Source organism: Aspergillus flavus, chromosome 5 (genome assembly GCF_009017415.1).
Source record: "Aspergillus flavus chromosome 5, complete sequence".
Lineage (NCBI taxonomy): Eukaryota > Fungi > Ascomycota > Eurotiomycetes > Eurotiales > Aspergillaceae > Aspergillus > Aspergillus flavus.
The window spans coordinates 3,191,780-3,214,515 of NC_092408.1; the positions used below are offsets into that span (position 1 = coordinate 3,191,780).

Consider the following 22,736-nt stretch of genomic DNA (forward strand, 5'->3'; position numbering starts at 1 on the left):
CGAGGTGAGTGTCCCCGTGTTTGCCGACATTCTCTTGGTAACCCCTCCTTCTCTTTAATAAGAGACAAGACAAGACAAGAAAAATAACAGTGAAAGAAAAAGAAAACAACAATCTTTCTCCAACAACAAGTGTGCCCCATACCGATGGGGGGTCTCGGGTCTTATCTGAGCGTCTAGCCTACTGGATCGGCATCGAGTCCGCGCCTTCCGCCTTGCTCCAGTTGTCTCCGCAATCCTGCTGCCCTAGTGCCACTCTTATCACTGAACCGGGTTTCTCCTCACCGTTCGGCCTTTCATTATCTATTACTTGGAGTACTCGAGCCCCCTTCCCTATCTATCCCACTTACTTCCCGTCTGAGGTGGCTAACCCTTATCTGTTCGACTCTCATCTGGATCCTGGAAGCCCACAATCTCTCTGAACTCACTGGGGAAGTCCTTCTGTTATTGTTATTGTATCTTTTGTTTGTACAACTCACACCTTCTTGGCTTGGCATCTTCGTTCGCCCTCATATACCAATTTTCCATTCCTGACGGGGCCCATGTCATCACTTCTTTGCCTGGGCATGGAAGACATTAAAATTCCTTCACCATCCGCCATCTTAGACCCTCAGCCCGCCATTACCCCAACTGGTGGACTTTCTAGGCCTCTCAGATCCCCTACCACTAAGAAATCGGTATCGGGACAGACTGCCACAAATGCTACCATCCCTGGAAAAGCTAAGCAATCAAAAAGCCGTAACGGTACGGTAGCACTAGTTCTTTGAGTCATTCAAGAAGAGATGGGATCGAACGAGGAAAAGAAATTTAAAGACAAAAAGAGAGAGAAGAGGAAAAAGAGAAGAAAATTTAAACAGAGGTCTATAAACGCGCAGTGCGCTGACGTTCTCAACTCTTTCACCATTCAGGTTGCATCACTTGCAAGGCGAAGCGGTTAAAATGCGACGAGTCAAAGCCAACGTGCTTACAGTGTAAGAAACGAAATGTGGAATGTGGAGGATACAAAAAAGACTTCAAGTGGCGCCCCTTCGAGGAAACTAACGTGGCGGGGAGGGTATCGACGGCAAAAATCAAAAAAGGTGCGTACCGCTTAGCCTGATGAGAATCTCGAAGTAACTGATGATATCGTTATGTAGCCGACTCGTCTCCTCCTAGCAGAAGAGCAAACCTAAGTATCTCAACTTCTTCTCCTACAACAGAGCACTCAGCAGCACAAGTAAAAGATCAACCGGCTGCTTCGCAGTCTCTCCCGTTGGATGCCAGTGATTTTGCCCAATTCCTTGCCCCTCAATTAAATGGTTCCTCAAGTCCGTCGAATAAGCGTCGCGTTACGCAGAAGAATCTCTCATTCTGCGCAGACAGTCTGCTAGACAACACAGACGTGGCACATATTGATGAGGACGTCTTTGTGCCACCTTTAGAAGAAATTGTGCCTCCAGATGAGTCTCCATGGCCATCGGATATTTCACTTCCCACCGCTGAGTTTGATACAAGCCCTGGGGAGACCACCCTCGCGATCCCGGGGGAAGAGACCGTCCATGAGTCCGACGACTTTAGCTTTGCTGCCCTTCTAGAAGGCGATACTGAAGATCTAGAAGCGATCGTTCGACAGTCCGACCCAAGTGTGAGCCCAAATCTGTTCCAGTTTGCAGGAACCAGTGTGTCTCCACGGTCACGACATACAGACATCAGCCTCGGTCTTTTCAAAGAGCCTGCAATATCTGCTGGTAGTCCTGAAAGGTTGATTTTGCACTTTGACAGATACACCTGCGGAATACTATCCGTGAAAGACGGGGCCCATGAAAACCCGTGGCGGACATTGATATGGCCATTGGCTAAGGATACGCCAGCCTTATATCACGCAATTTTTTCTCTGTCTGCCTTTCATTGCAGCAAGAAAAATCCCTCCTTGAAGGTTTACGGGGTGGAGCACATGCGCCGGAGCATCGCTTGTATGGTGCAGGACATACAAAATATGAGAGCGGATGCCGCTTTGGCCACAAGCCTAGCGCTCGCATTTGCTGACACATGGGACCGGGACACTCGTTCATGTATCCAACACCTCCGAGGAGCCAAAGCATTGGTAGCACAAGTGGTGGGACTTGGATTGCAAGCGGGCTTGTGTGCAGCCGATTTGGACAGGATTCGATTCCTTTACAACACTTGGCTGTATATGGATGTCATTGCACGCTTAACATCTCTGGAGGAATCCGGGGATCAAAAAATTGATTTATCCATCCTGCAGCTTCCCAAAGGCGCTGTGCATGAGATTGACCCTCTTATGGGCTGCGCCACCACACTCTTTCCGCTGATAGATCGAGTTGCCCAGTTGATCCAACGGGTGCGGAAGACTAATTCCAACTCGATATCTCTCGTTTCGGAGGCCATTGAGCTGAAAAGGCATGTTGAGCAGTGGGAACCTCCTGACTGGTTCGAACCCCCTGAAGATCCAACTTCAGAAGTGCAGCACAGTATACAGATCGCACATGCTTATCGCTGGGCAACGATTCTATATCTCCATCAAGCTGTTCCAGAGATGCCTTGTGAGCCGGCGTCAGAACTCGCCAAGCGAGTATTACTGCTGCTGGCCACCGTTCCACCGAGCTCCCGGACAACAATCATTCAAATGTTTCCTCTCTTAGCCGCTGGATGTGAAGCTGATCAGGAGGAAGACCGGCAATGGGTGCTAGGTCGATGGAGATCCATTCAGACTCGTCTGATGCTGGGTTCCATCGATCGCTGCATAGACGTGGTCCATGAAGTTTGGACTCGTCGAGACCAGTTTGAGGCCGAAAAGCAGCGGCGGCAGTTCCGAGGGGCGGGTCGTTCCAATTCCCTTGACGATCGGGAACCGGTGGGAAGAGATGGATTACCCTACAGAAACATGGTACACGGGGATCTAAATAATCCCGCCATGTTTGCTAAAGAGTCATACAGAAGACCCGCAGCTGATGACCGGGCGATATCCTCCAGGGGAACTGGGAACCCACGGCGGAGTTCTGCGGTTTCTCCCCTGGAAAACATCGAATTTGAAAAAACCGTTAGGGGGAATTTACATTGGGTCAGTGTTATGCAAGAATGGGACTGGGAAGGTAAGTTTCATTTTTTTCATTCATCCCCCCTCTGTTTGGGAAGAGACTGACAACTCAATCATCATATATATAGTATTTCTTGGGTGAAACAATCCCGAACGAGAGAAACATGGCTTCAGTCTTCATCACGCTGTTATGAACGATCCTGCGTCATAACACGGCTGCCACCAAGGTTTTCATGTTTTTTGGTACCTTGGGGGCGCTCCACGCGTGGCTGTGGACGCTCGGCTTCATGATGTTTAGACGAGCATCTGGATTGCTCGTCGACCCGGTCCTCCAACCCGGGGGACGCGGATCTGTTTCTAGCTAGATAGCTGCGGAGGGAAGCCAGATATGGCTCCAGATCGCTTGTTATCGACACGGTAGCCATTTTTGCCAGAGGGCGCAAGGGCTTTGTTCTTGTATGATTCAGTTTTTTGACGGCGTTAGCCTGTCTTGCAGCAACTGAGTGTTTACTATCTGGTGTGCAAATCAGCATGGATGGCGTTTGGCTATTCCAGGAGAAGTTACGGACTTGGGCTTAAACACAGGTCGAGCGTGGAGCCTCGAGTTGCGATGGCTAGGTTCTGGTGTTTTCCGGGCATTGACGTGGTTTTTGGTCGCCTTTGGTAGAAGCAAGCTCAGGGTTTTACGTTGCGAACACAATGGCGCATGGGAGATAATAGAATTTGGTGTCCAGAGCCGTGCTTAGACGAACCGAGTGGCCTGCTTTCAGTAGGGGATCTCTCGTAAGCTAGTTGGTGCGGTTGGCTGCTGGGTACGGGTTCCGTAAGAGGAATATATCGTCAACTGGGCAGCACAAGAAATGGATATGCCGTATATGTATGTACAACAATCTATCGAATTACTTTTCGGCACGGGCAACCGATCAAACCGCCAAGGGAGGTTGCCGTTCAGGAGGAATGGTCAGTCCCGCCGTGATGGAAGGGAGGTATCTGCGCGGGATTGGTATGGATCACGTTCTGCATTGGGTGTCTGCTGCTTTGCGTTGGCCTCGTTCTTGTTGCTTGGGCTGATTTTGAAGTCGGACTGAACGGGGGAAAGTTCGTAATGACGGGAAAGAAGTTTGGTGGAAGTAAAGGAAAAAGAAACGAGTGAACAAAGGAGATGGGGCGGTGTGGGTTTTAAAGGGGAATCCAAAACTTGGAATCGCACTTGAGGGAGAAGTACGTATTCGTAATCAAATGAAATTAGTACCGCGGATGATCTGATCCGGATCAGGGAGAGTATTGCAGTATTGAGTAGTATTTGAGTAGTATTGCGTTCTATCGGCATACTGGAAAGGGTCATCTTACCCCGGGGGTGGGGGTATTCTGCACTCGGCCCATAATTAGGGCGCATTCATAGCGAATACGGCAGGTCACATCAGGACTCTTTGTTAAGGTCCATTAATTAGTAATCATTTCGTTTTCTCTTTCGGTTTGGTCCGGGTAATTTGCGACGGATTCTACTCTATCCTAGTTTGATTGGGTTCCATTGGATGAGGCTGGTTCGATTTGAGTATATTCTTGCGAATATATAAGCATCGATATTGGGTTGTTCTCTAAATCCTGTAGTAATTGGTGTCTTGATCGATCTCAGTGCCGACTTCTTCTGGTACATACATAGCTACGTATAAATTGTACTTCATTGCCGATCAATGCCTTGCAATACGGTATACCATTAAATCATGAGGACGTAGCATCCTAAGACTTGACTGATCGAAGTACATTCCTGCAGATCCAGTCTCGTGCCCTTTGCCCTCACAAAGACTCTCCCCCCATCCTTTCACAGTGACATAAGCCACGCTGTAGATCTCAATATTGGGTCATGATTCATGGCGTGCGTCATATCGACAGTCGCGGTATCCTCATTTGTTGAACCGACGACCAAGCCACTCTCTCGTGGAACTCTGTCAGGTCCAGAATGACTTCTATTTCCTCCATTGCCTGACAGGGAGGATTTCTAATCCATTGTGCAGATAAGAATCCTGCGGTCCGGTAGGGTTCTTATTGGGTGAGGTCCAGCTCGGCGCATGACTTGATGATGTCATACATGCAGGTGGCTCGAGGGCGAGCCTTATTTATATGGTTATCCTCGACCGCCACTGTACTTGGGAACGTTGCTTTTGCTTATTATTACTCTCCAAATAGCTATCCTTGTCGTGATACATTAACAGTAACACACCAGAGTATAATTTTATCTATTTCTTTTTAATATTTCCTCCTTACAGACTTTACAATACATCATGGATCTCGTCACCAAATGGGGCCATTTCAGTAAGGAATACAAGCAAAGGAGAAAATCCACGTCCTCCACCGAAGAACATAAGGGCGGCGAGGAACATAAGGGCGGCGAAGAACATGAGGAACAGCGGGGTAAGTGGTGTCTATTCAACTGAGGCGAATCGGAAATGGTTGGGGGGCTTGTTACTAATGCGCCTATCGTTTAGCGTTCAACTGGCTTTTGGGAAAATTCGGCCGTCCTCACAATGATCATCCTGATAGGAGATCGAGTGGTGCGGGGAACATGGCAACAGATATCGATGAATGGAGACGCAGCCAGTGAGTGAGAGCCCTTACCCCCCTCTTAATTCGTCAAGCGCGGTTCTTTGTTTGAATGGGATAACCTAACGATTTACCTTCGTTTCTGTGGTTGCAGGAAGAAGTCGACTTCGTCTCAGCAAGGAGTCCCTGATTTGAAGTCCCAGGAAGGGGTCTCGGATTTGCGACCTCAGGAAGGAATTTCCGATTTGCGGACTCACGAACAGGTCTCTGATTTGCGGCGTCAATGAGCACGAATTGCTGTCTTTTATGGCGATATGATTTCTTATGTATTGATTGGGGGCTTTTTCTGAAATCTGGGGTAACTGGTTTCCTTGTATTGTACGGAGTACATTATGACCTTATGATGATCGACGCTGTAGATAATGATGGTTAAATAACCTTATATTTCTTGGGTCTTGTCTTGGTTCTTTGATTAGATGGGGTTGTTCTCGTGGTAAACTGTAATTGATATTCTTATGAACTCGATCCCTATGGGAGATACTGGCTACTTAAGTATTTATTGGAGCCCAATCTACTCTGTACTAATTAGTATCTTTATTGAATAGGATACGGTAAGAATTGAAAGACAGGGAAACACTAACCCGTCCGGGCAAAACAATCCAGTACTGACCAACTTACCTAACCTGACTAACCTTAACTGATACTTACCAACCAACTGGTATTGATTGAAACCGAGGTAGTTACCAGTCGGTAATCTATCACTCGCATCGGTACTATCATGGAGATTGTTAGGTCGATCCTAGTGCTTTGATCCGACCGATTCCCCTCATGACTCCTCAGCGTCAAGTAAACAACTTCCAATGTGTTGGAGTATATCTTTCCGGGGCGCTTCCTGTATCCGACTCCAGCAGCTGGATCCGATGGTATAATGGCCTGTGTAATTGCGTGCGATGAAAGATCCGAATGGAATGGGATTATGTTTGACGTTATAAAGCGATAGATCTTGTGCTTCACATCCGATCGAAATGTGAACCATACTATCTTACTGATCAATTCGTGATCCCTACAAACGACAATAACAACACTACAATTACCAACAACCGGAATCTTGTATAACCTCAAATCCCAAGCAAAATGCCTGCCGCGTTCACCTACTTCGCCAAAGCCCAGTCTACCTACAAGCCACCTCACATCGCAAACGGCAATGCCTTCCTGGGGGACATAGTCTCGAGGTAGGACTCCATTCCCGCCATTCCAACCCAACCATTGGAAGCTGACCCGGAATCTGTACCACGTTTAGCGAACACAATGATCCCGAGAAGCCCATCTCGGGCGGTTTCTACCGCCTGGAGAAAGGCGTCCCTCTAGTCTACGAGTACCACTTCGATGAGACGAAGATCATCCTCGAGGGTGAATTTGAGATCTCGGATGAGACCGGACAGAAGGTTACGGCGGGTCCGGGGGATGTCTTTTATTTTCCGAAGGGATCGAAGATCACCTTCACGACGCCGTCGTACGGCTTGGCGTTTTTCGTGAGTTCAATTCTCTCATTTACACTTTAGGTGGTTGGAAATTAGCGTGTTGGGTGTGTGACTGAGGGATGAAAGTGGCTAATGGATGTTTGGTAGACTGGACAACGGGCCAAGCTGTAACTGTTAACTTTAACATGCATACAGCAAAACCCGCTATAAGCGACCCCGATAGAGGGAATCTACGCGTTATAAGCAATCTAATTGAGTGTCTGAATTTAACTACCATACAAAATTCCTTAAAACCTCAATATACGGAAATTTTATCGTTCTGCCTAATCCCCCATACAAAAATGCTTCTAAAGGAGTATAGTGGCTCATTTTAACCAATTATATATTTTTAAAAATATATAAAAGAATCACATGTCTACTATCTTTTAGTATCTCTAGATTTAAACCCCTACCTGTACAACACATTAATATCAAAAATATATATTATACATACTATTGAATGAATCCTGGTTCCTACTAGTCTATATAGAAATCTCACGATAAGCAATCCCCCGATATAGGCAATTTGAAGGGCTTGCTGAATTGGTTGCTTATAACAGGGTTTTACTGTATTCGCGAGGGATGGGTTTATTGGATCAACTGGGTCGATGACGATTGCTTTGGTTATTAGATCGACTTGAATTGTTTTTTCCCTTGTTTTAATTTCAAATCCATGGAACCCGTTTCCACTAGTCTAATATCCCCACTTTTCTCCTTGTGAAATGACGTCCGTTTGTTTACAACGGGTCTATTCATAGACCTACCGGCCTCGGCGAGGTTACATGGTCTCGCAATCTCCCGCGTCGTCATTCAACATGATGGAGATTGGATATGTGTAGATCTGTAAGGGTAATATTTTGGACATGGTAGTGCTGTGATTGAATGGCTATCTGTAATTGACCCAAACCCCTCGAGGGGAGAGAGGAGCTGAGCCGAACGAGACCTGCCACGGAGAATTCAGCCGCATGGATCGTCTGCATCCACTAACGATCTTGGTTTTTAGTTTTATTTTCTTTTTCTGAACAGGGAAGAGTGGAAGGATTTCGCTGGCGGATACTAGGTCGATGACTTGCAGGTCTAGAAACCCACACCATCACAAAATCTCCTATGCTGATCCATCGATCCCTCCCAAGACACGGGATAGTCCAATCAGCAGCCAGTGCCTTGACGGCGAACCCGATAAACTCGACTTTCCCCCTGGGAATTCCGGCAGGTGCATCTGGATCGACTGTGCCTAGAGGGATCGAAGGAAGGGAGTTACCGGAGCAACGGCTGAGTAGGGCGAGCGCAGGAGAAATTAAAGCATGCAACAGCCATTTTCGTTGGTCAAGAAATTGTGGGGAGAAGTGGAAGCCATTGGATGGTTGGTTGTAGGCGCTTCCGGCCTCAGGCCCTCAGGTATTCCCATCGAGTCTAGTAGTTTAGTTTAGTGTTCAGCTCTCAGCTTCAATCTCCATATCCCTGTCTCTCTTCTTCCCTCCCCCTCCCTGTCTTCTTGGTTTGCCTCTCCACCATCCCCAAGACTATTCCATTCAGCATAGTACAAGAGATCAAGCAGCGAGTGTGACTCCCTTCTGGTCTTTGTCCCTCATCCTTCTCTCTCTTTCAAACCCCCCTACCAAAACAAAGCCATTCTTCACGTCGGTACCCGACTTCCAACGGCAGTGGCTCTGGACGGCTGCCGCCTTCTTTGTACCGTTGGTTGCTTTTTCCTGGGTCTGAGTGGGTTTCACTTTATTTTTTGTTAACCTCTTCTCACCGATATTTCCACGACTCGTGCAACTTTGTTGCTTTTTCTTGTTTATTTCTTTTCTTTTTCTTTTTTTCCTGCAATTTTCGGCCCCCTCCAGCGACCAGCGGAAAACACAGCAGCAAATCCTCGGCTCGCCCTTATCAAAGGGGTCGTCGGCCACATTTACCCATTTGATCAGTTCCAACGTGTTCGAAGAATTATCCTCTCGTGGTGATGACACTCAACTTCGCCCGCGAGTCGAGCGATCGACCTGCGCTCCGGCTGCCCAACCCCCCTCCTCTGCTACATACCCGTTCGGGCAACGAGACTTTGGATCGCCCCTCTACACCTTCTCAGAATGGGTTTACTAGTCCTATCCAGACGCCGCAGGGCAGTCCCAGCAAAAATAGATTTCCACCGGGCGCCCTAGACCTACCAAATGTCTTCGATAAAGCGATGAAGCTCAACCCCACCTCGCCCAACAAGGGCACCTACGACCATTACAGTCACCCCATGTTTTCTCCGAAAAAATCAGTGGAAGACTTCAGCGAGAGCGTCATTCGACAGCCCCCAGGTAGTCCGACACGCAAAGCGAATAAGGAGAACACACCACCGAGTCCGACGCGGGTGGGCAAAGACCTCGGTCCAAATCCCGCTGCGGCCGCCATCTCTCGTCACCAAACGTATCAGCCACGCGATGTAGAGAGCATTCAGAGACGTCAGGTGCAGATGAGGGGGTTGACACCAGAGGAGATGGAGAAACTGCAGAACCCTCGGGTAAAACGATTGGTAAACGTGACACAGCTCTGTAGGTGTCCGCGCACATTCTTAACCGATGGGATCGAGCCTGCTAACCGTTTGTAGATTTTCTCGACCATTATTTCGACCTACTCAGTTATGTGCACAATCGCCAAACCCGCTACTCTCAATTCCGAAATGCCTACCCGGAGCCGCCCGCAACTCCCATGGATGACTACGAGCCGGCCCTTCTCAAATATTTGGGTCGGGAACGGGCCCACCTCCGCAAGCGCCGCACCCGGCTCCGCCAACACGATTTCCAGATCCTGACGCAGGTCGGCCAGGGTGGCTATGGACAGGTGTATTTGGCGCAGAAGAAGGATACCCGGGAGGTGTGCGCATTGAAGGTCATGAGCAAAAAGCTACTGTTTAAGCTGGACGAGATTCGGCATATTCTGACCGAGCGCGACATCCTGACGGCCGCCAAGAGTGAATGGCTAGTCAAGCTACTCTACGCTTTCCAGGATGAGGACCAGATTTACCTTGCGATGGAGTATGTACCCGGTGGAGATTTCCGCACACTCCTCAACAATACCGGAGTTCTGCACAACCGCCACGCGCGATTCTATATTAGTGAGATGTTCAGCTGCATCGATGCCCTGCATGCGCTGGGGTACATCCATCGCGACTTGAAGCCAGAGAACTTCCTGATCGATTCCACGGGCCATGTGAAGTTGACCGACTTTGGCTTGGCGGCAGGCATGCTGAATCCCGGCAAGATCGAATCCATGCGCGTGAAGCTGGAGGAAGTGGGCAACACGCCAGTGCCATTCGGTCGTCCAATGGAGCAGCGCACGATGGCCGAACGACGCCAGGGATATCGCACCCTCCGAGAGCGTCAAGTGAACTACGCCAAGTCCATCGTCGGATCACCCGATTACATGGCGCCGGAGGTATTGAAGGGCGAGCAGTATGATTTCACAGTTGACTACTGGAGCTTGGGTTGCATGCTGTTTGAGGCCCTGGCGGGATACCCACCTTTTGCCGGCGCCACGGTAGATGAGACGTGGCAGAATCTGAAGAACTGGCAAAAGGTGCTTCGTAAACCAGTATATGAAGACCCGAACTACTTCCTGTCGCGACGGACGTGGGATCTGATCACGAAGTTGGTGGCTTCGAAGGAGAAACGGTTCAAGAATATCCATGAGATTCACGCCCATGACTATTTTGCGGAGGTTGACTTCAACCGGCTGCGCGAGCAGCGTGCGCCGTTTGTACCCGAACTGGATTCGGAGACGGACGCAGGCTACTTCGACGACTTTACCAGCGAAGCGGACATGGCCAAGTACAAGGAGGTCCATGACAAGCAACGCGCATTGGAGGAAATGGCAGAACGAGACGAGAAGATGGGCAAGGGTCTATTCGTTGGATTTACATTCAGGTACGTTCGTTCTGCGATAGTTACTATACCATAGATTCTAATGAAAGATATAGGCATCGAAAACCGGCAATGGACGGAGGACGCAGCTCACCGCGGAAACCCATTGCGACAGACGGGTCGTTCGGGACGATGTTCTAACGCATATCTTCTTTCCCTTACCTTCTTTACCTTCTTTCCTCCTTACTGGCACGGTACGAGCTGGATCTCGAATTGACCATGACTGGATTTGATGAGCGAGTATATGTTTAATGTTCATGTCCGACTGTATGCATTACCGGGTCAAGGGTCATGGTCTGGAGTTGAGTGTAATTGCTTGTATGATACATAGAGGTATCGTAGACTGATAAACGAAATCCAAATTTTCAAGACCAAGTCATGCCAGGATATTGTAGCAAAGGAAGTCCTCACACCGAAGGAAAGAATCTAATCAACATCCAACTGATGCACCATCTTCAGGATCTCCGACTCATTATCCCCCAGCACAGCCCGTCCATTCGTCCAATCGACCGTCTAAGAAGCTCGAATTAGCCAACTCCCAAACCCCCAACGCCAGAGAAAAACAAAAGAAAGAAAGAGCAACTCACAATAGGCCTTACAATCCCCTGCGCCCCATTCTCCTTAAACTTCTTCAGCGCATCCTCCGCATCCCTCGCCCCCTTCACCACCTGCTCAACCCCATACACAACCCGATTACTCCCCGCCCCGGCCGGATCCGCCGTCACGTAATCCAGGATATTCCGCAGCTGATCCGTCGTCGGCGCCTCTGTCGTCACTTCCAGTTGGAACTCGCCCCGTTTGGTCGTCTGCGGTTCGCCCGCTTCGGCGGCGGCCAGCGCCCGTTGCAGGGTTTTTAGGGCGTTTTGGGACGCCGGGGCGCTGGGACTGTGGAAGAGGGTTATGGGATCGAGGGTTTTGGGCTGTTTTTTGTTAGTTATTTGGTCTTTGTTTGGGGGGGAGGGGGGCTAGGTGGACGGTTGTTTATTGGGGTAGGGGAATGTGATTGGAGATTTTGAATTGGACTGGATGGACTGGATTGAATTGGATTGAATTGGATTGAATTGGATTGAATTGGATTGAATTGGATTGGTTGGGGATTGTAATTGGAATTGGGATTGGGATTGGAACCTACAAATCGAAAGACCATCTTGACTGCTTTGTCTTATTCTGTTGTGGTTTGGATGGGGTATTTTGGTTTGGTTAGGGTGTTGATATGAGTAGTTCAATTGAGTATTGTACTTTGGTTAAGATGAGTCGGAGGTGGTTGGGTTTGATTACGTCATGTTTTTTTTTTATGCGGTGCTGTTTCGGGCTTAGGGTGGTTTAGTTCCTATCGGGGGCCCGATTTGGTAAGATGTTTTCTTTTCCAAGTTTGGGTGCGGGGATTCATTTCTTTTTATTTTGAGTTGTGGTTTAAGTAGATAGCTGTTGAATGATATCTTCTTGTATTGTTTGATTGGTAGAAGGAGATATTTGGTTTCCTTGTGTCCTTGTTTTTGGATATATATGTGTCAAGGATTGGTTATCCTGTATTGGTAGATTGAGTTAAGCTAATTTAAAGATCTAATACTTATTCTGGATCAGAATTCACTGATATCTATAACTATACTTGCTTGGATAATGTTGACTTACGGGAGCATAACTTAGTATCAACTACTATAAAGGAGGAGCTCAGGATCAAAGAGTAGATCTACTATATATACTCAGTAATTAATAGAACAAATAAACCAATGTTGGTTAACTAACTAAAGTACGAATATTATGTAAGACTTGGAGAGCTGATCCTATCTTGTAAGAAATGAGCGAACGTTGATGCCTCCAAGAGGCACACTAGACTAGATACGTCAAATCCTGCGGCCTAACAAATCCCAAGTAAAGATAATTGACCTGCTCATCTCGTGGCAATCACACTAGTCGTAGTAAGCATGGTAATAGCCAACAAAGACAATAAGATCAAGAGTTCCGCTACTCCTGAATGTCTCCCTCTCTCAACTTCTGTCCCTTCTCTCTTCCAACTTCCCCTCGCTTTGTTTATCTGATATCATGTCGGGCATCGGTCCTGTCCTTGTTACCGGCGGCAATGGCTTCATAGCCTACCACATCATCGCCAAAATCCTCGCGGAAGAGCCTGATTGCAGCATCCACTCGATTGATGTAAATATCGACCGCAACCGCCATCCCAATCCGAACGTGCACTACCATCATGGCGATTTGGCCTGCGTCGAGGATGTGCAGCGCATCATGCAGATTGCCCGCCCGGTTACCATCTTCCACACTGCATCGCCCGAGTTCTCCGACGCTCCGGAGTCAGCCTACCAGCGCATCATCGTCGACGGCGCACATCACCTCCTGAATGCTGCACTGAAGGTGAATACCGTGCAAGCCCTTGTCAACACATCTACCCCGGGCGTCATCAATGATAACCACACTGATCTCATTGATGCCACAGAGGAGATGCCCATGTTGCGACCCCCACAGCAGAAGCGGGTCTACTGCATCGCTAAAGCAGATGCAGAAGACGCTATCCAGGCTGCCAACCGCAACGGCGGCCAGGACGATCGAGGCATCCTCACCTGCGCAATCCGACCCGGTCTTGTATTCGGCGAGCGCGACGTCGGCTCCTTAGGTAAAATGTTCGCCGTCGCTCGCCAAGGCAAGACCCGGTTCCAGATTGGCAATGGGCAGAACCCGTACGATTTCATCTACGTGGGAAACCTAGCAGATGCACATCTCCTAGCCGCTCATGCCCTTCTCAATGCCTGGGGCAAGCCTCCCCCGGCAGACGCATCGACCCGTGTTGATGGGGAATGCTTCCATCTCAACAATGAAGACCCTTGGCTCTTTTGGGACTTCCAGCGGGCGGTTTCCGCGCTGGCGGGCAACCCAATCCGGCCTGAGGACATTGTGGTTATCCCGAAGTGGGTCGGACTGACGCTCGGGTTCGTGAACGAGTGGGTTGCGTGGATAATTTCCGGCGGCACTAGACCTGCCAATATGACTCGTGAGGGTATTCGCTTTAGTACCCTGATCCGCACGCTGAATGGAAACAAGGCCAAACGGGTGCTTGGGTATCGTCCCAAGGTAGGCATGCAGGAAGGTCTTGAGCGAAGTGTGCGGTGGTTCATGGAGAATGCTGAGAGGGAGGCCTAGGCACTTTTATTTTATTCCGGCCCGACGATATTTGCATCTAGGGCTGATATAAGCGTCGTCTAACTATACTCAACTCATGCTAATCTATATTTCATATCATCCACCGCGGAACTAATTGTCCTGTCACACGTGGGGTGGGTGACAATAGCGAATCGCTCCTGTTGTATATAATTTTGATATTATCATACTTCTTGAATATATTCCCCACTTTGCACCTATTATTAAAGTAAAGAGAGTGTGTATTCTCGTAGTGGACATACAGTATACCATACTAGCTAGGTAACAAATGCAGCCAAGACCTTATCGCCGAAGTCTATCTTATCAGTAATCAGTCTAAATCTCCCCCTTCCGCTCTCCACAACTCAATTCCAACCAGCACAACCTGGCAATCAAACACACATACGGAGGAAACAAGGATGGACCCCGACGCCAGCATCACCCCGGACCAACCCCCGGTATTCAACTACATCCTCTCCTTCCTCCTAGTCGGCGTAGCATGGGGCTTCACAACTCCCTTCATCCGCCGCGCCGCAGCCGACTTCAACGCGCGCCAGGAGCAACTCTCGCAGGGACAGCCCCAAGCCCAAGCACAAGCATCACAGGAACCCGAACTCGATGCCCAAGAACTACAGCAAACAAACCCGGACCACGAACCTGCCCCTACTCCGGATTCTGAACCCTCAGACGAAGAAGATGATGAAGACCACCCTCTACCAGCAGCAGGTACCCAACAACAACAGCAACAACAGCCCGCATGGATGCGTCCATCGCAGTCCTGGCTCAAAACAAAAATCACAACTATGTTCTGGACGGTTATCAATCTCCTCCGTACGCCCGCGTACTCCGTTCCCCTGATTATTAACTTGACGGGGAGTATTTGGTTCTTCCTTCTTGTTGGGAAACATGGTATGTTGTTGTGTCTCCTTTGTTTTCTCTGGCTATTGTCACAATTGAGATTGTTGGGGCTTTGTACTATCCTACCCTCTTGAGAATGGTTCTAGTTCGCTGATATAGTTTGTACACAGAACTATCCCTAACAGTGCCACTGGCTAATTCGAGTGCTTTCCTCTTCACTGTTCTGGGGGAGTGGTATGTGGAACGGAAGGTTATTGAGAAGGAGACTTGGTTGGGGATGGTGCTTGTGTTGGGGGGAATTGGTATTTGTGTAAAGTCTAAGAGTTAGATATTAGACTCTGTGTAGTGTGTATTATGTGTAGATCTGGGTGTATATGTGATACTACTGGGTATAGATAGATACAGGATTGCTTGGTTTGGGGGGGGGGATAAAAGAGCAAAAAATGAGTGCATCATCCGTGAATCGAACACGGGCCTCATCGATGGCAACGATGAATTCTACCACTAGACCAATGATGCTGTTGAGCTATTGGCTCTTGTTGGAGAATTTTTGATTATTTTGTTTTATATTCCAAGGTTGAATCTGTGAGTAGAATTTGTCGTGCCCTAATGAGTTGGATATATAGAGTATCGATACATATCAGCAGGTGGATGGATATAGTGAGGGATGGTGGACCATACACTAGAGAACAGCTGGGGCAAATTTGCATGCTGATGATAAATATTGTCCACTACATGGCCGGACAGGAAGGAGGGGTATCTGAGAGTCCCAGGACATTGGCAATCATCTTACCTTCCTACCTTTAATTGGGTAAATCATCCCGTCCAGATGACAAACAACCCTCTCCATAAGTATTCCAAAAGTCAGCTTTCCCAGCACTCCCTCAATCCCGTGTACGAGAGTGTACTAGATAGTGTAGCATAACATGGCCGAGATCATTTTGTATGACTTGGCCTGCACCAAGAATGTCTGCTTCTCCCCCGTTGTCTGGCGCATCCGCCTCATGCTAAACTACAAGCGTATTCCTTACCGGACCATCTTCCTCGAATTTCCAGACATTGAGCCCACGCTGAAAGGGCTGTAAGTCAAATCCGCTCTTTGAAGTCTCCCAATCTAAAATGTTTCCAGTGGTATATTACCGAGCGAATCCACCTCTACATCCAAACCCAAATACACAGTCCCCGCCATCCAGCACGTGCCAACCAACACATATATAATGGACTCAGCCTCCATCGCCCACTTCCTCGAGTCAACCTACCCCGACCCACCAGTCCCGCTAACATCGGAGCTAGGCCGCGAGATCGAGGCTAAATCACGCGCCGTGGTCGGCCCAATCTTCTTCACCTCGGTGATGCCCCGCGAGATAGGCATCCTATCGCCGCGCGCGCAGGAGTACTTCCGGCGTACCCGTGAGGCCTCGCTTGGGCATCGGCTTGAGGATTTACTTGATCTGGATAAAGAGGAGCAGAGTTGGGACGCGGTAGAGGATGACGTGCGTGCTGTTGGCGAGTTGATGCAGATGAATAGAGCTGACGGGCCATTTGTGTTGGGCGACCGGCCGACTTACACGGACTTCTTTATTGCGGGGTCTCTTCAGTCTGCGAGGGTTGTGGAGGAGAGTGTGTTTCGGAGGTTTTTTGGGTACCCTGGTTTTAGGGAGGTTTATGAGGCTTGTCTGCCGTATATGGAGAAGAAGGATTAAATGGGGGAAATTGCAGGTAAATTTGAGCAGTGTAGTAAATATTATTGCGTGTCGACGAGCCCTACTACTGTTATAAGCCTTCTATTGCATATCTTCTCCTGTCGTCGCGGACATTTCCCTCGTCTTGTTTATGATTTGTGACTTCGGTGACATTAATGGGCTTTGACTTGTTCGATTGCGACAGCTCTTCTATAGGTTTCGACCTCGGAAGACTCCTTGAAGCAGACACTCCAGTGGGCTGATATTCTCCTCGCTCCTCATTGCCTTGGATTCCATACCCCGCTGGAATATGTTTAATGAAGCCGTGGCGAAACACCGCCATTGCTAATCGGCGCTCTACAAAGCTTACTTTGGCTTTCTATCTTACTCGCGTCCCGCAACCTCCTTTGCATTAAGTACAGCAAAGGGCTTATATGCTTAAGGAATAGTAAGTACCTTTTTATATATAGTTACTTAGAGTTTATTCAGTTACTACTTAATAAAATCCTTTCAAGTAAATACTTTATATCAGTAAATCTACTTATGCGAAGGATGTATATATTGAAAAGATTCAATCATATTGTGAACGGTGTTGAGGTATCAAACACCTTCGTAATCTCGGCGAACCAGTGCGAATCACATAAGTGTTTAGTTATGCTAATACCGTGAGGAACGGACTTTACAGGGCCCAGGGACTATATAGGCTTTTTGTGGCGATGGATTCTGAGGATGTTGCTTGTTTTCCTCAGGCACAGGTAGGGGGGACTCCTAGGGTTGGATGATTGATGTCACTATAATCATACTAAGTTGAATAGTTCACGGGAAACGGTAATCCATTTATTGTTGCGAGGGATAATAAAAATAAAAGAACTACATCTTTTGGTCTTTGAGGAGTTCGGGTGGAACAATTGAGGGTATGAAGAGAAAAATGATGGATTCGATTTAATAGTTAACATTGTTTTGGGGTATTAGTATACTAGTAGGCAAAAGAATACCGGGTAGCTCATCTCCTGGAAGCTTGTCAGACTGACTTGTTCTCTAGTCTCCGTAAACTAGGGTCGAATAAATATAGACGTTGAACTGGGTCAATGTATGACCAGGGTTGGCGTGAATAAGAGATGCCCTATTGTTATTTCAGCCCCATGACTATATAATCACTTCTTACAAAACCGAATAAGACTCCGCAGAGCTTCATCGTTTTCTTTGAAAACAGACCCAAACTTTGCCAATTCGCCCGCCTTGATGCCGCGACGAACGTCCGCAGCCCTGGAAAAATTCTTCGCTGTACGCCCCGCCCCAGCGAACAGGATATTCAGGAGCTCCATGGGTGCTGACTTTGGATCTTTCACAATGTCATAACCCGCTAGCGCAATGCTAGCACTGATATCTGCGATTGCGGCGGCATCTGCGACCCAGGCGATCCCCGTCACAGCCCCGACGACCTCTCCGGCGAAGGGCAGAATAAGTAGGACCGCGGAAAGGATGATGAGGATCAGATTACGCTTTGCCTCTTCCTCGTGCTCCTTCTCTTCTTCGCCGATCTGCTTAACCGTCGCCATAGAGTCAACAGCCTGCAGGAGCATGAACACCGGCATGGACAGGGCAGCCACAGCGTCGTCATCATCGCCGTCCCACAGGAAGAAAGACAGGTCGCCCCATGTAGCTGTTAGGTCGAGCTGGAGCTGTTGGAAACGGGGCAGTGCGTCTTTGATTGAGTCCTTAGGGTTGGGGATAGTGAAATCATCTTTAGCCATGGGGAAATTTTCGTACTGGTAATGTGGATGGGTGCAGATCGGAGGCGGTCCTATTCCCGTGAAAGGAGGGCACGCGGGTACATCACGGTAATAGGTTCTGAATTCGACCCAGTCTTTTGAGATGCCGTACTTGCTCTGGAGTTCTTTGAAGAAACCGTCCTCGTCGATCAGCTTATACTCAATGTACACTTGCTCGGATGTGTTGATGATTGGGCAGCTCTGGTACTCCCCCTTCTGCTTGCCTGGCATGGCCCACCTGCACTGGAAATACTTGTTACCTGGCCCCTCACCTTTGTTCAGCGATACGAAGTTGGAGATAGCAACGGGGACCATGGCGCGCAGGTATTTGACGTAGTACCCGAATTTGTCGTCGTAGCCGTTGTCGACGTCAGTGTAGTTTGCCAGCGCTGTGTCCAGCGTGTCCATGAGGATCTGCGCCGCATACATCGGCATGCAGCCCTTAGGTATGTCCCCGGAAGCCTTCTCTAGGGCCTCCAACGAATCGAATGTCAGACTGTAGTCGCAAGGAAGCTCTTCAGCGCACTCGGGGCGGTCATCGTCATCTGTGCAAGAGGGGATCACGCCTTCGGTACTTGCACAAGCATCCGGACAATAGCCACGCTGGCATGCAAACTTGCAAAGCCCACTATCGTTCCCATCACCTCCGAGGTATTCCGCAGTGAAGGTTGTGTTGGCCGGCGGCGGTCGGTTGAGGGCTCCCGTCGCAGTACACTTGCAGTGGTTAATGGGACAAAAACCGTAGTTGCAGGCGTATGAACATAGTCCCTGGAGGTCGCCCTCACCGGTACCCGCGGTGCAGGCGGACGGAAGGAAAGGCGAAACCGTAGGTTCTGTCAGAGGTACCTTTGTTGTACCACATGCGTCCGGTGGACAGTACCCATAGTTGCACGCAAAGGCGCAGAGGCCGATATAACTGGATCCTTCGCCGGCGATTGGATACCCTTCCACACCTGTGGGCTTAGGCTTCTCTCTCGGAGCACCCATCTTGGTGCACTGGCAGGCTCCGATGGGGCAATATCCGTAATTGCAGGTGAATTCACAGAGGCCTTGGAAATTACCTGGTGCTGTACCCTGGATGCAGGTCTGGTTCTCCATAGGCAGCTTGGGTGAGACGGCTGAGATACTGGGACCGGAGGCACTCCCTACCCACGCATTGAAATTGCTATAACCGTCCTTACAGCTTGTTGTGATGGCTGTGCCGCTGAACTCCGCGATCGTAGCACCGGAACGAGAGATAGAAATCTTCACATCCCCCAGAAAGGCCCCGTATCCCGCGCTTCCGTGGTACACACCAACCCCGCCGTCCGGGACAAACTCCCATGTAGCGGGGATGGATACGCCTCCGACAGTGACAGTGACGGTAGCCGAGGAAGTAAGTAGTGCAGAGAAGAAAATTTTGTCCTGAACCACCTGAGCAGGCTCAAATTCAAGCTGCAGCTGACTGGCCGTATTCCCTGTTGTACCACCGTTCTTGCAGGCAGCGACAGGGTTCGGCCGATACCACCCAACCACACCCTCCTTAGTGATCGTGCCTTTCCCCTTCTTGTACATGTCTATCCAGTAGGGTAGGAAGAGACGCCAGCCATCATGAGGCATGCCATGGGCGTAGTTGAATGGTGCCTTGCCCACCTTAAAAGCTTCATAGTTGTCGATATCTCGAAGAGGGCCAATGTAATGGGATTCACCGTAGTCATTCCAGCTGATGATTTGCAACCAGCTTGGTTGAACCACCATGACTTGTTCCCAACGGTCTGTCCAGAGATTGTCACCTAAGAGGTGTCAGTAATGGAGTCTATCTGGTGAAAACTTTGGCACGAATCCATGATTGGACTTTAGTAAAGCTCACCTCGCCAAAGCCAATTCTTATCATATCCAGGGAGGTTGGTGTAAAACCATGGTGAGACCGGCATCATATATGGCTTGCCATAGTCTTGATCAAGATAATCTAAGTAGGATGCATCAACGTACGTATCCATATCTTTGTTGCCCCACGGCCAACCGGCCCAACTGAATAATCCATCCGCGGTGCCTAGCTCCAGAGCATCCTTTGCACCCAGGGAAGACCATGACGGCACAAAGAAGCATCCTGTCTTTTCTTTGATCTCTTCCCAGTCTTTTGCATTCCCGGGCCCTTCGAAGGTAGACACAAAGGGCTTTCCTTTGTATTTATAATACGCCGAATGACTGCTGAATATCTTTATGATGCCTATCACGACGGATTCCTCGAATGGCCCCGCACCAGCATAATCAAAGGAAAGGAACAGCTTGAAACCGGTGGACTCCGCGGCTTGAAAAGCAGACGCTAAGGGATACATGTCTGTGAGTGAGGCAGCAAAATTGAGTGCGAATGCATCAATATGGGCTTCTTTCGCGAGCTTCATATCAGCTTCCCAGGCGGAAACAGACCAGTCACGCGCATTTTCAACCTAAAAGGTCAGCCAGATGTCTCTGCATCTAAATCGACAAGGGTGAGGTTGCGTTCCTTACCATGAAATGGGCAAAGGCTCCCTTCTCCTCCTTTATGGGGTGCAAGGGCGTTATGTTCAACAATATCTCTGCCGGGAACGATGCAAGCTCTGTTTCATTCAGCGCCGTGCTAGTGTTTAGCCCATGAGGGCTAACATCTAGGTCTGTATATGCGGTACGCGCATGAGAGCTACCGTGATGCCGATGGATGTGGCGATGGTGTGAATGAGAAGCAAGGGTGAGTCCTACAAGGGCAGCTTTAACAAGAAGACCGAACATCCTTGCTCCGTGACAAGAGGGCCAATTCAAATTAGAAAAGATTAGGCAGAAGGAAAGGATAATTCAGGACAAGAAAGAAATGAGTGGCTCCCACGAGTGATGAGAAGAAATGAATGAAAAGACCCAGAATGAATGAGTTGGTCAAGGACATGAAGGAAAGAAAGAAAGACACAGGATCTCCTCCTGCTGCTGCTGCTGCTGCTACTACTGCATGGCACACCGTACAAACGAAGACCGAATAGCTACTTATATGTTATATGAGAGACCCCTACCATGTCCATTAGATGGAAAAATTTTCACTTCAAGTGACAAACTCAATTTGGAGTTGTATAGCCATATCCGAGATATTGCCCCGTTCTCAGGTTTAGTATACCTGACTAGAACTATTCAGGATGATGCGACTGTATGTTAGAGAGTCCATCAAAAAGAAAATTACCTGTGCCACTACTCCACTCGCTGTATACGAGCTCAGGAGGTAGTGTACCAGGTGAGGCATAGCACTAATGTGCTATAGGTCCAGTCTATAACACCATGTTAGACGCTATTCGTGGGGTTTTTCTCCCCGGGTAAACCTCCGTAGAACCTCGTAAAACGGTACAAGCTACTTGATTGAGGGGAGTCTGGCAGTACTAGAGAGTTTCCAAGTGCGGTAGGATGCAAAGACAGCCTCTGAGCAATGGCTTGGAGTGATGCGCGATGTTTGTCGCGAAGTCGCAGGAGGTCGATTCAGCTGCTAGTTTTGAACTGACTCGCTCGCCTTTCTGTACGGTGGAGTATGAAAAGAGCGCGAAAACTAAATCCCTGATAGTTGGAAATTGAGAAGTAGATGCCAAGACTGGGGTCCCCTTTTTTTTCTTCGCTAGAAATCAGGTGATGTTACATGGGAGTATCTAGTACCTTGCCCTAGTTTTTAGTAGTAGCTTACCAACCCTATTCAACTACGGAGTAATTTCCATTTCCCCACCTATTCCAGAACGGTTCGTATGAATCAAAGAATTGGGTATACCAGAAGGACAGGGGTTTAAGGCAATCGAGGACAAAAAGCAATAAATTGACCGTGCTTGTTGAAGGTTGGAAAACAAGTGTCAAGCTAGGACTTCCTGGTACTGGTAGTAATCTGTTGAGGGCTGTCGATCAAACGCCTACGGTTCCTGCCGTTTAAGCCCCTCGGATAAATCCGAGCACAAGCCTTAAGCCAAGGGTGATCGCTTATTCTCCACTACGGAGTATATGAAGGGGCGAACGACTCCTTCCGGACCATCCGCCAGCATCCCAAAAAGGAAGTAGATGCGTGGAACTAATTTAGTATCGTCCGTACTTTCAATAGTACAAGGCACGAGGCAACATTGGGTCCCGATACATGGGGGTTTCTCTTACTTGATGCTTCTTGTTACGTAACTATACTAGCACTGGTATTTGTGTTCATCTAGTATCGGAGGAACCTAACTAAACATTAGTCGACTGATTGGACGACTTAATGTAAGACAATTGATATCTAGACTCTTACTGAAATTGATGAAGTACAG

At 48.7% G+C, this 22,736-nt stretch overlaps 10 protein-coding genes and 1 non-coding gene across 11 annotated transcripts; 7 read left to right on the plus strand and 4 right to left on the minus strand.

Moving 5' to 3' along the window:
• Positions 1–539: 539 nt before the first annotated feature.
• Positions 540–3,139, plus strand: F9C07_8856 (putative C6 finger domain protein; the record flags this gene model as incomplete). The annotated part of the gene is made up of 3 exons (XM_071511833.1): positions 540–741; positions 906–1,076; positions 1,134–3,139. 3 exons carry the CDS (start codon positions 540–542, stop codon positions 3,137–3,139), a joined length of 2,379 nt encoding a protein of 792 aa, XP_071364557.1.
• Positions 3,140–3,181: 42 nt separating this feature from the next.
• On the minus strand, positions 3,182–3,781 carry F9C07_1692391 (uncharacterized protein). Its single transcript, XM_071508319.1, has one exon. It carries the CDS (start codon positions 3,565–3,567, stop codon positions 3,223–3,225), a length of 345 nt encoding a protein of 114 aa, XP_071364558.1. The 5' UTR covers positions 3,568–3,781; the 3' UTR covers positions 3,182–3,222.
• A 1,350-nt stretch (positions 3,782–5,131) lies between these two features.
• On the plus strand, positions 5,132–6,119 carry F9C07_2285206 (uncharacterized protein). The gene is made up of 3 exons (XM_041293197.2): positions 5,132–5,446; positions 5,521–5,632; positions 5,730–6,119. The coding sequence occupies exons 1-3, from the start codon at positions 5,317–5,319 to the stop codon at positions 5,860–5,862; spliced, it is 375 nt and encodes a 124-aa protein (XP_041148044.2). The 5' UTR covers positions 5,132–5,316; the 3' UTR covers positions 5,863–6,119.
• A 590-nt stretch (positions 6,120–6,709) lies between these two features.
• Positions 6,710–7,137, plus strand: F9C07_8858 (putative ethanolamine utilization protein; the record flags this gene model as incomplete). Its single annotated transcript, XM_041286531.2, has 2 exons — positions 6,710–6,807; positions 6,876–7,137. The coding sequence occupies 2 exons, from the start codon at positions 6,710–6,712 to the stop codon at positions 7,135–7,137; spliced, it is 360 nt and encodes a 119-aa protein (XP_041148045.2).
• A 443-nt stretch (positions 7,138–7,580) lies between these two features.
• Positions 7,581–11,291, plus strand: F9C07_2165031 (uncharacterized protein). The gene is made up of 3 exons (XM_041286532.2): positions 7,581–9,635; positions 9,692–11,006; positions 11,060–11,291. Exons 1-3 carry the CDS (start codon positions 9,062–9,064, stop codon positions 11,142–11,144), a joined length of 1,974 nt encoding a protein of 657 aa, XP_041148046.1. The 5' UTR covers positions 7,581–9,061; the 3' UTR covers positions 11,145–11,291.
• Positions 11,292–12,284, minus strand: F9C07_2285209 (thioredoxin-like protein). The gene is made up of 3 exons (XM_071510745.1): positions 12,136–12,284; positions 11,591–11,923; positions 11,292–11,516 (listed from the first exon to the last, which is right to left on the minus strand). The coding sequence occupies exons 1-3, from the start codon at positions 12,148–12,150 to the stop codon at positions 11,430–11,432; spliced, it is 435 nt and encodes a 144-aa protein (XP_071364559.1). The 5' UTR covers positions 12,151–12,284; the 3' UTR covers positions 11,292–11,429.
• A 429-nt stretch (positions 12,285–12,713) lies between these two features.
• F9C07_2285210 (C-3 sterol dehydrogenase/C-4 decarboxylase family protein) lies at positions 12,714–14,374 on the plus strand. The gene has a single exon (XM_041286533.2). The coding sequence runs from the start codon at positions 13,047–13,049 to the stop codon at positions 14,151–14,153; it is 1,107 nt and encodes a 368-aa protein (XP_041148048.1). The 5' UTR covers positions 12,714–13,046; the 3' UTR covers positions 14,154–14,374.
• Positions 14,375–14,458: 84 nt separating this feature from the next.
• Positions 14,459–15,478, plus strand: F9C07_2285211 (uncharacterized protein). The gene is made up of 2 exons (XM_041293198.2): positions 14,459–15,059; positions 15,179–15,478. The coding sequence occupies exons 1-2, from the start codon at positions 14,570–14,572 to the stop codon at positions 15,334–15,336; spliced, it is 648 nt and encodes a 215-aa protein (XP_041148049.1). The 5' UTR covers positions 14,459–14,569; the 3' UTR covers positions 15,337–15,478.
• Positions 15,457–15,527, minus strand: F9C07_t198. The gene has a single exon. It is a non-coding gene; the product is annotated as a tRNA-Gly (tRNA).
• A 407-nt stretch (positions 15,528–15,934) lies between these two features.
• F9C07_8863 (uncharacterized protein) lies at positions 15,935–16,711 on the plus strand (the record flags this gene model as incomplete). Its single annotated transcript, XM_041293199.1, has 2 exons — positions 15,935–16,089; positions 16,138–16,711. The coding sequence occupies 2 exons, from the start codon at positions 15,935–15,937 to the stop codon at positions 16,709–16,711; spliced, it is 729 nt and encodes a 242-aa protein (XP_041148050.1).
• Positions 16,712–17,605: 894 nt separating this feature from the next.
• On the minus strand, positions 17,606–22,709 carry F9C07_2165043 (alpha-1,3-glucanase/mutanase). Its single transcript, XM_041293206.2, has 3 exons — positions 20,953–22,709; positions 20,312–20,891; positions 17,606–20,234 (listed from the first exon to the last, which is right to left on the minus strand). The coding sequence occupies exons 1-3, from the start codon at positions 21,208–21,210 to the stop codon at positions 17,845–17,847; spliced, it is 3,228 nt and encodes a 1,075-aa protein (XP_041148051.1). The 5' UTR covers positions 21,211–22,709; the 3' UTR covers positions 17,606–17,844.
• Between the last annotated feature and the right edge of the window lie 27 nt (positions 22,710–22,736).

What these genes read in the sequence shown, in the direction of transcription:
- F9C07_1692391 (XM_071508319.1), bottom strand. Translation starts at nt 3,567, where the DNA reads ATGCTGATTTGCACACCAGATAGTAAACACTCAGTTGCTGCAAGACAG.
- F9C07_2165043 (XM_041293206.2), bottom strand. Translation starts at nt 21,210, where the DNA reads ATGTTCGGTCTTCTTGTTAAAGCTGCCCTTGTAGGACTCACCCTTGCT. An exon ending in GAGCCTTTGCCCATTTCATG is followed by an intron (nt 20,892 to 20,952) that starts GTAAGGAACGCA and finishes CTGACCTTTTAG; the next exon opens with GTTGAAAATGCGCGTGACTG. An exon ending in TAAGAATTGGCTTTGGCGAG is followed by an intron (nt 20,235 to 20,311) that starts GTGAGCTTTACT and finishes GACACCTCTTAG; the next exon opens with GTGACAATCTCTGGACAGAC.
- F9C07_2285211 (XM_041293198.2), top strand. Translation starts at nt 14,570, where the DNA reads ATGGACCCCGACGCCAGCATCACCCCGGACCAACCCCCGGTATTCAAC. An exon ending in CCTTCTTGTTGGGAAACATG is followed by an intron (nt 15,060 to 15,178) that starts GTATGTTGTTGT and finishes GTTTGTACACAG; the next exon opens with AACTATCCCTAACAGTGCCA.
- F9C07_2165031 (XM_041286532.2), top strand. Translation starts at nt 9,062, where the DNA reads ATGACACTCAACTTCGCCCGCGAGTCGAGCGATCGACCTGCGCTCCGG. An exon ending in GGTAAACGTGACACAGCTCT is followed by an intron (nt 9,636 to 9,691) that starts GTAGGTGTCCGC and finishes AACCGTTTGTAG; the next exon opens with ATTTTCTCGACCATTATTTC. An exon ending in TTCGTTGGATTTACATTCAG is followed by an intron (nt 11,007 to 11,059) that starts GTACGTTCGTTC and finishes TGAAAGATATAG; the next exon opens with GCATCGAAAACCGGCAATGG.
- F9C07_2285206 (XM_041293197.2), top strand. Translation starts at nt 5,317, where the DNA reads ATGGATCTCGTCACCAAATGGGGCCATTTCAGTAAGGAATACAAGCAA. An exon ending in AGAACATGAGGAACAGCGGG is followed by an intron (nt 5,447 to 5,520) that starts GTAAGTGGTGTC and finishes CCTATCGTTTAG; the next exon opens with CGTTCAACTGGCTTTTGGGA. An exon ending in GATGAATGGAGACGCAGCCA is followed by an intron (nt 5,633 to 5,729) that starts GTGAGTGAGAGC and finishes CTGTGGTTGCAG; the next exon opens with GAAGAAGTCGACTTCGTCTC.
- F9C07_2285210 (XM_041286533.2), top strand. Translation starts at nt 13,047, where the DNA reads ATGTCGGGCATCGGTCCTGTCCTTGTTACCGGCGGCAATGGCTTCATA.
- F9C07_2285209 (XM_071510745.1), bottom strand. An exon ending in AGGGGATTGTAAGGCCTATT is followed by an intron (nt 11,517 to 11,590) that starts GTGAGTTGCTCT and finishes CGAGCTTCTTAG; the next exon opens with ACGGTCGATTGGACGAATGG.